This window comes from Streptopelia decaocto (assembly GCF_964273445.1).
Source record: "Streptopelia decaocto genome assembly, contig: HAP1_SCAFFOLD_2408, whole genome shotgun sequence".
Classification (NCBI taxonomy): domain Eukaryota; kingdom Metazoa; phylum Chordata; class Aves; order Columbiformes; family Columbidae; genus Streptopelia; species Streptopelia decaocto.
In genome coordinates, this window is record NW_028115373.1 from 762 (window position 1) to 10,233 (window position 9,472).

The 9,472-nt window shown below is 61.3% G+C and overlaps 1 protein-coding gene across 1 annotated transcript; it reads left to right on the forward strand.

The window, feature by feature from the left end:
• Nucleotides 1–393: 393 nt before the first annotated feature.
• On the forward strand, nt 394–9,040 carry LOC309452792 (host cell factor 2-like; the record flags this gene model as incomplete). Its single annotated transcript, XM_082077466.1, has 3 exons — nt 394–500; nt 6,852–7,045; nt 8,761–9,040. Coding segments are annotated over exons 2-3 (467 nt in total), but the record flags the coding sequence as incomplete, so codon positions are not given.
• Between the last annotated feature and the right edge of the window lie 432 nt (nt 9,041–9,472).

The following is a 9,472-nucleotide window of genomic DNA, read 5'->3' on the forward strand; positions in this document are numbered from 1 at the left end:
GCGTGGCCTTGTAGAACCACGCCCCCTCCCCGGGGGCGCCATTTTTGTGCCGTACAGCGCGGGCCCGATCGTGGCGGGGCCGCTCCGCCCTTTGGTTCCGCCCTGGGGGGGTCACAAAGCGGGGGGGGGGGCACAAAGTAGCGGGGGGGGCACACACGCCCCACACAAAGCGGCGGGAGATCGCCCCCCCCCCCCCCCAATCCCACCAACATGGCGGCCCCCGCGTCCCTCCCGCCATGGCGGGCGGGTGGGTGGGTGGGAGGGGCGTGGCTTGCGCTGGCCACGCCCCCCCCCCGGCGGCGCGGGCGGGGAGCGGAGCGGCCGCTCGGCCACAGGCGCAAGATGGCGGCTCCCAGGGCGGCGTGAAAGCGGCTCCGTCCGGCGCCCGGCCCGCTGCGCCCGCCCCAGCCCGCGCTCCGGGAGCCCCGCGCCGGGGCGGCCCCGCGGCCCCGAGGAAGCGGCGGAGCGGCCGCGGAGCCCGAGCGGCCGGCGGGCGGCAGGTGGGGCCGCCGGGGGGGGGGAAGGAGGCGGCCGCCATTTTCCGCACGGGCAGCGACAAGATGGCGGCTCCCAGGGCCCGGGTGGGGGGGGGGGGGGGGCGGGAATGGCACCCCCGCCAATCGCCCCGGTGCATGGTGGGGGGGGCGGGGGGGAATGGGGGGGGCGGGAGTGACCCCCCCGCTAATCGCCCCGGTGCATGGTGGGGGGGGCGGGAGTGACCCCCCCGCTAATCGCCCCGGTGCATGGTGGGGGGGGGGGCGGGAGTGACCCCCCCGCCAATCGCCCCGGTGCATGGTGGGGGGGGCGGGAGTGACCCCCCCGCCAATCGCCCCGGTGCATGGTGGGGGGGCGGGGGGGGAATGGGGGGGCGGGAGTGACCCCCCCGCCAATCGCCCCGGTGCATGGTGGGGGGGGGGGCGGGAGTGACCCCCCCGCCAATCGCCCCGGTGCATGGTGGGGGGGCGGGAGTGACCCCCCCGCCAATCGCCCCGGTGCATGGTGGGGGGGCGGGGGGGGGAATGGGGGGGGCGGGAGTGACCCCCCCGCCAATCGCCCCGGTGCATGGTGGGGGGGGGGGGAGTGACCCCCCCGCCAATCGCCCCGGTGCGTGGTGGGGGGGCAGGGGGGGGGGTTAATGGGGGGGGGGTAATGGGGGGGCTGTGGTGTGGCCCCCCCCGGGGTTAATTGCGCCGTTAATTGCGGTGAATGGGGGCGGGGGGGTGTAACGGGGTAATTAACGGTGTGGGGTGGTTGGCGGCGGGGGGGGCTGGGCGCTAATTGGGGGTGGGGGGGAGTGGGGGGGGCATCGGTGGTTCAGGGGGTGCAGTGGGGTGCAGTTGGTTCAATGGGGTTCAATGGGGTGCAATGGGGTTCAATGGGTGCAGTGGGGTGCAATGGGGTTCAATGGGGTGCAGTTGATTCAATGGGGTTCAATGGGGTGCAGTTGGTTTAATGGGGTGCAGTGGGTTCAATGGGGTTCAATGGGGTGCAGTTGGTTCAATGGGGTTCAATGGGGTGCAGTTGATTCAATGGGGTTCAATGGGGTGCAGTTGGTTTAATGGGGTGCAGTGGGTTCAATGGGGTTCAATGGGGTGCAGTTGATTCAATGGGGTTCATGGGGTACAGTTGGTTTAATGGGGTTCACTGGGTTCAATGGGGTGCAGTGGGTTCAATGGGGTGCAGTGGGGTGCAATGGGGTTCAATGGGGTGCAATGGGGTTCAGTGGGGTGCAGTGGGTTCAATGGGGTGCAGTGGGTTCAATGGGGTTCACTGGGTGCAATGGGGTGCAGTTGGTTCAATGGGGTGCAGTGGGGTGCAGTTGGTTTAATGGGGTGCAGTTGGTTCAATGGGGTGCAGTTGGTTCACTGGGGTTCAATGGGGTGCAGTGGATTCAATGGGGTTCAATGGGGTGCAGTTGGTTTAATGGGGTTTACTGGGTGCAATGGGGTTCAATGGGGTGCAGTGAGGTTCAATGGGGTGCAATGGGGTTCAATGGGGTGCAGTGGGTTCAATGGGGTTCAGTGGGGTGCAGTTGGTTTAATGGGGTTCACTGGGTGCAATGGGGTGCAGTGGGTTCAATGGGGTGCAGTGGGTTCAATGGGGTTCAATGGGGTGCAGTTGATTCAATGGGGTTCAATGGGGTGCAGTTGGTTTAATGGGGTTCACTGGGTCCAATGGAGTGTAATGGGGTTCAATGGGGCTCAATGGGGTTCAATGGGGTGCAGTGGGGTTCAATGGGGTGCAGTGGGTTCAATGAGGCTCAGTGGGGTTCACTGGGTTCAATGGGGTTTAATGGGGTGCAGTGGGGGTCAGTGGGGTTCACTGGGTTCAATGGGGGTAAATGGGGTGCAGTGGGTTCAATGGGGTGCAGTGGGGTACAGTTGGTGTAATGGGGTGCAGTGGATTCAGTGGGTGCAATGTAGTTCAATGGGGTGCAGTGCATTCAGTGGGGTGCACTGGGTTCAATGGGGTTCAGTGGGGTTCAGTGGGGTGCAGTTGGTTTAATGGGGTGCAGTGGGTTCAGTGGGTGCAGTGGGTTCAGTGGGGTGCAGTGGGGTGCAGTTGGTTCAATGGGGTGCAGTGGGTTCAGTGGGGTGCAATGGGGTTCAGTGGGTTCAGTGGGGTGCAGTGGGGTTCAATGGGGGTCAGTGGGGTGCAATGAGGTTTAATGGGGTGCAGTGGGTTCAGTGGGGTGCAATCGGGTTTAATGGGGTTCCGTGGGGTGCAGTGGGGTTCAATGGTGCTCAGTGGGGGTCAATGGGGGTCAATGGTGCTCAGTGGGGGTCAGTGGTGCTCAATGGGGGTCAATGGTGTCCACTGGTGTTCAATGGGGGTCAGTGGGGGTCAATGGTGCTCAGTGGGGTTCAGTGGGGGTCAATGGTGCTCAGTGGGGGTCAATGGGGGTCAATGGTGCTCAGTGGGGGTCAATGGTGCTCAATGGGGGTCAATGGTGCTCAGTGGGGGTCAATGGGGGTCAATGGTGCTCAGTGGGGGTCAATGGTGCTCAATGGGGGTCAGTGGGGGTCAATGGTGCTCAGTGGGGGTCAATGGGGGTCAATGGTGCTCAATGGGGGTCAATGAGGTCAATGGTGCTCAATGGGGGTCAGTGGGGGTCAATGGTGCTCAGTGGGGGTCAGTGGGGGTCAATGGTGCTCAGTGGGGGTCAATGGGGGTCAATGAGGTCAATGGTGCTCAATGGGGGTCAATGAGGTCAATGGTGCTCAGTGGGGGTCAATGGGGTCAATGGTGTTCAGCAGGGTCAGTGGGGTTCAATGGTGTTCAATGGGGTTCAATGGTGTTCAGTGGAGGTCAATGGGGGTCGTTGGGTTCAATGGTGTTCAGTGGGGGTCAGTGGGGGTCAATGGTGTTCAATGGGGTCAATGGTGTTCAATGGGTTCAATGGTGTTCAATGGTGTTCAATGGTGTCCACTGGTGTTCAATGGGTTCAATGGGGTTCAATGGGTTCAATGGTGTTCAGTGGGGGTCAATGGGGGTCACTGGTGTTCAGTGGGGGTCAATGTGGTTCAGTGGGGTTCAATGGTGTTCAGTGGGGGTCAATGGGGGTCGTTGGGTTCAATGATGCTCAGTGGGGTCAATGGGGTTCAATGGTGTTCAGTGGGGGTCAACGGGGGTCAATGGGGGTCAATGGGGTTCAATGGTGTTCAGTGGGGGTCAATGGGGGTCGTTGGGTTCAATGATGCTCAGTGGGGGTCAATGGGGTTCAATGGTGTTCAGTGGGGGTCAATGTGGTTCAGTGGGGTTCAATGGGGTTCAATGGTGTTCAATGGGGGTCAATGGGGTTCAATGGTGTTCAGTGGGGGTCAATGGGGGTCGTTGGGGTCAATGATGCTCAGTGGGGGTCAATGGTGTTCAATGGTGTTCAGTGGGGTCAATGGTGTTCAATGGGGTTCAATGGGTTCAATGGGGTCAATGGGTTCAATGGGTTCAATGGGGTTCAATGGTGTTCAATGGTGTTCAATGGGTTCAATGGTGTTCATTGGGTTCACTGGGGTTCAATGGGGTTCACTGGGTTCACTGGGGTTCAGTGGTGTTCAATGGGGGTCAATGGTGTTCAATGGTGTTCAATGGGGGTCAATGGTGTTCAATGGGGGTCAATGGGGGTCAATGGGGTCAATGGCGTTCAATGGCGTTCAATGGGGGTCAATGGGGGTCAATGGGGTCAATGGTGTTCAATGGGGGTCAATGGTGTTCAATGGTGTTCAATGGGGGTCAATGGGGGTCAATGGGGTCAATGGGGTTCAATGGTGTTCAATGGGGGTCAATGGTGTTCAATGGGGGTGAATGGGGTTCAATGGTGTTTAATAGTACTCAATGGGGGTCAATGGTGTTCAATGGGGGTTAATGGTGTTCAATGGGGGTCAATGGGGGTCAATGGTGGTCAGTGGTGTTCAATGGTGTTCAGTGGGGGTCAATGGTGGTCAATGGGGGTCAATGGCGGTCAATGGCGTTCAGTGGCGTTCAATGGGGTTCAATGGGGGTCAATGGGGGTCAATGGTGTTGAATGGGGGTCAATGGGGGTCAATGGTGCTCAATGGTGCTCAATGGTGCTCAATGGGGTTCAATGGGGTTCAATGGGGTTCAATGGTGTTCAGTGGTGTTCAATGGGTTCAATGGTGTTCAATGGTGTTCAATGGGTTCAATGGGTTCAATGGGGTCAATGGTGTTCAATGGGGTTCAATGGGGTCAATGGGGTTCAATGGTGTTCAGTGGTGTTCAATGGTGTTCAATGGTGTTCAGTGGTGTTCAATGGTGTTCAATGGTGTTCAGTGGTGTTCAATGGTGTTCAATGGTGTTCAGTGGTGTTCAATCGGGTTCAATGGTGTTCAATGGGGTTCAATGGTGGTCAATGGGGTTCAATGGTGTTCAATGGGGTTCAATGGGGGTCAATGGTTTTCAATGGGTTCAATGGGTTCAATGGTGTTCAATGGGTTCAATGGTGTTCAATGGGTTCAATGGTGTTCAGTGGTGTTCAATGGTGTTCAATGGGTTCAATGGGGTCAATGGGTTCAATGGGGTCAATGGTGTTCAATGGGGTCAATGGTGTTCAATGGGGTCAATGGGGTCAATGGGTTCAATGGGGTCAATGGTGTTCAACGGGTTCAATGAGGTCAATGGGGTCAATGGGGTCAATGGGTGCTCTGTGTCCCCCCAGAGCGGGCATGGCGGGGGCGTCGCCCCCCCGGGGTTCAATGGGTTCAATGGGTTCAATGGGTTCAATGGGGTCAATGGGTTCAATGTGTTCAATGTGTTCAATGGGTTCAATGGGTTCAGTGGGTTCAATGGGGTCAATGGGTTCAATGGGTTCAATGGGTTCAATGAGTTCAATGAGTTCAATGGGTTCAATGGGGTCAATGGGGTCAATGGGTTCAATGGGTTCAATGAGGTCAATGGGTTCAATGGGTTCAATGTGTTCAATGTGTTCAATGGGTTCAATGGGTTCAATGGGTTCAATGGGGTCAATGGGTTCAATGGGTTCAATGGGGTCAATGGGGTCAATGTGTTCAATGGGTTCAATGGGGTCAATGGGTGCTCTGTGTCCCGCAGAGCGGGCATGGCGGGGGCGTCGCCCCCCCGGGGTTCAATGCTGTTCAATGGGGTCAATGGGTGCTCTGTGTCCCCCAGAGCGGGCATGGCGGGGGCGTCGCCCCCCCGGGGTTCAATGGTGTTCAATGAGGTCAATGGGTTCAATGGGTTCAATGGGTTCAATGGGGTCAATGGGTTCAATGGGTTCAATGGGTTCAATGGGTTCAATGTGTTCAATGGGTTCAATGGGTGCTCTGTGTCCCCCCAGAGCGGGCATGGCGGGGGCGTCGCCCCCCCGGGGTTCAATGCTGTTCAATGGGTTCAATGTGTTCAATGGGGTCAATGGGTGCTCTGTGTCCCCCCAGAGCGGGCATGGCGGGGGCGTCGCCCCCCCGGGGTTCAATGCTGTTCAGTGGGGGTCAATGGGGTCAATGGGGTCAATGGGGTCAATGGGTTCAATGGGTGCTCTGTGTCCCCCCAGAGCGGGCATGGCGGGGGCGTCGCCCCCCCGGGGTTCAATGCTGTTCAATGGGGTCAATGCTGTTCAATGGGGTCAATGGGTGCTCTGTGTCCCCCCAGAGCGGGCATGGCGGGGGCGTCGCCCCCCCGGGGTTCAATGCTGTTCAATGGGGTCAATGGGTTCAATGGGTTCAATGGGTTCAATGCTGTTCAATGGGGTCAATGGGTGCTCTGTGTCCCCGCAGAGTGGGCATGGCGGGGGCGTCGCCCCCCCGGGGTTCAATGGGGTCAATGGGTGCTCTGTGTCCCCCCAGAGCGGGCATGGCGGGGGCGTCGCCCCCCCGGGGTTCAATGGGTTCAATGGGTTCAATGGGTTCAATGGGTTCAATGGGTTCAATGGGGTCAATGGGTTCAATGGGTTCAATGAGGTCAATGGGTTCAATGTGTTCAATGGGTTCAATGGGTTCAGTGGGTTCAATGGGGTCAATGGGTTCAATGGGTTCAATGGGGTCAATGGGTTCAATGGGGTCAATGGGGTCAATGGGTTCAATGGGGTCAATGGGTTCAATGAGGTCAATGGGGTCAATGGGTTCAATGGGTTCAATGGGTTCAATGGGTTCAATGGGGTCAATGGGGTCAATGGGTTCAATGTGTTCAATGGGGTCAATGGGTTCAATGGGTGCTCTGTGTCCCCGCAGAGCGGGCATGGCGGGGGCGTCGCCCCCCCGGGGTTCAATGGGGTCAATGGGGTCAATGGGTTCAATGGGGTCAATGGGTTCAATGGGGTCAATGGGGTCAATGTGTTCAATGGGTTCAATGCTGTTCAATGGGTGCTCTGTGTCCCGCAGAGCGGGCATGGCGGGGGCGTCGCCCCCCCGGGCCCCCCCCGCGCTGCAGCCGCGCTGGAAGCGGGTGGTGGGCTGGTCGGGGCCCGTGCCCCGCCCCCGCCACGGCCACCGCGCCGTGGCCATCAAGGAGCTCATCGTGGTGTTCGGCGGCGGCAACGAGGGCATCGTGGACGAGTTACACGTCTATAACACAGGTATGGGGATAATATAGATAATATAGGTACAGGGGGTGTGGGCAACGAGGGCATCGTGGACGAGCTGCACGTCTATAACACAGGTATAGAGATAGTATAGATATGGGGGCTATGGGGGGTGTATGGGGTGTCCTATGGGCAATGGGCCATTGTGGATGAGCTGCATGTGTACAACACCAGTCAGTACTGGGGGGCCCTATGGGCTTTGGGGGGTCCCTGTGGGGTTTGGGGGTCCCTATGGGGGCTGGGGACTCCCTATGTGGTTTGGGTGTCTCTATGTGGTTTGGGGGTCTATATGTGGTTTGGGGAGCCCTGACCCCCCGTTTTCCCCGTCCCCCCAGCCACCAACCAGTGGGGTCTATGGGGTTTGGTGGTCTCTATGGGCTTAGGGGGGTCCCCATGGGCTTTGGGGGTCCCTATGTGGTTTGGGAGTCTCTATGTGGTTTGGGGAGCCCCTGACCCCCCCATGTCCCCCCAGCCACCAACCAGTGGTGTCTATGGGCTTAGGGGGCTCCCTATGGGGTTTAGGGGGGTCTCTATGTGTTTGGGGAGCCCTGACCCCCGTCCCCCCCCAGCCACCAACCAGTGGGGTTTGGGGGTCCCTGTGTGGTTTGGGGTCCCTGTGTGGTTTGGGGGTCCCTATGGGTTTGGGGAGCCCTGACCCCCGTCCCCCCCCAGCCACCAACCCGTGGGGTTTGGGGGTCCCTGTGTGGTCTGGCGGGTCCCTATGTGGTCTGGGGGGTCCCTGTGTGGTCTGGGGGGTCCCTGTGTGGTTTGGGGGTCCCTGACCCCCCCCGTCCCCCCCCCCAGCCACCAACCAGTGGGGTCTATGGGGTTTGGGGGTCCCTGTGTGGTTTGGGGGGTCCCTATGTGGTCTGGGGGTCCCTATGGGTTTGGGGAGCCCTGACCCCCGTCCCCCCCCCCCCAGCCACCAACCAGTGGGGTTTGGGGGTCCCTATGGGTTTGGGGAGCCCTGACCCCCGTCCCCCCCCAGCCACCAACCAGTGGGGTCTATGGGGTCTGGGGGTCCCTATGGGTTTGGGGAGCCCTGACCCCCGTCCCCCCCCAGCCACCAACCAGTGGGGTCTATGGGGTCTGGGGGTCCCTATGGGTTTGGGGAGCCCTGACCCCCGTCCCCCCCCAGCCACCAACCAGTGGGGTCTATGGGGTTTGGAGGGTCCCTATGTGGTCTGGGGGTCCCTGTGTGGTTTGGAGGGTCCCTGTGTGGTTTGGGGGTCCCTGTGTGGTTTGGGGGTCCCTATGTGGTCTGGGGGTCCCTGTGGTTTGGGGAGCCCTGACCCCCGTCCCCCCCCCAGCCACCAACCAGTGGGGTCTATGGGGTCTGGGGGTCCCTGTGTGGTTTGGGGGGTCCCTGTGTGGTCTGGGGGTCCCTATGTGGTTTGGGGGGTCCCTGTGTGGTTTGGGGGTCCCTGACCCCCCCCGTCCCCCCCCAGCCACCAACCAGTGGGGTTTGGGGGTCCCTGTGTGGTTTGGGGGTCCCTATGGGTTTGGGGAGCCCTGACCCCCGTCCCCCCCCAGCCACCAACCAGTGGGGTTTGGGGGTCCCTGTGTGGTTTGGAGGGTCCCTATGTGGTCTGGGGGTCCCTATGGGTTTGGGGAGCCCTGACCCCCGTCCCCCCCCCCAGCCACCAACCAGTGGGGTTTGGGGGTCCCTGTGGGTTTGGGGAGCCCTGACCCCCGTCCCCCCCCCCCAGCCACCAACCAGTGGTTCATCCCGGCGGTGCGGGGCGACATCCCCCCCGGCTGCGCCGCCTACGGGTTCGTGTGCGACGGGACGCGGCTGCTGGTGTTCGGGGGCATGGTGGAGTACGGCAAGTACAGCAACGACCTCTACGAGCTCCAGGTACCCCCCCGGCCGTCTGTCCCCCCCCGGGGCCGTCTGTCCCCCCCGGGTCCGTCTGTCCCCCCCCGGGTCCGTCTGTCCCCCCCCGGGGCCGTCTGTCCCCCCCCGGGGCCGTCTGTCCCCCCCCCCGGGTCCGTCTGTCCCCCCCGGGTCCATCCATCCCCCCCCAGTGTCCGTCTGTCCCCCCCCAGTGTCCGTCTGTCCCCCCACACCGGCACCAGTTGCTCTGTCCGGACGCCTGGGTCCCTCCCGGACGCCTGGGTTCCCTTCCCAGTGCCCCCCCCATTACATCTTAGTGCCCCCCCCGTTACATCTTAGTGTCCCCCCCATATCCCCCCAGTGTCCGTCTGTCCCCCCCACAGTGTCTGTCTGTCCCCCCCCCCAGTGCTGTCCCCCCCGCCCCAGTGTCCGTCTGTCCCCCCCCCCGGTGTCCGTCTGTCCCCCCCCCGGGTCCATCTGTCCCCCCCGGGTCCGTCTGTCCCCCCCTGGGTCCATCCATCCCCCCCCCGGGTCCGTCTGTCCCCCCCCGGGGCCGTCTGTCCCCCCCCCCGGGGCCGTCTGTC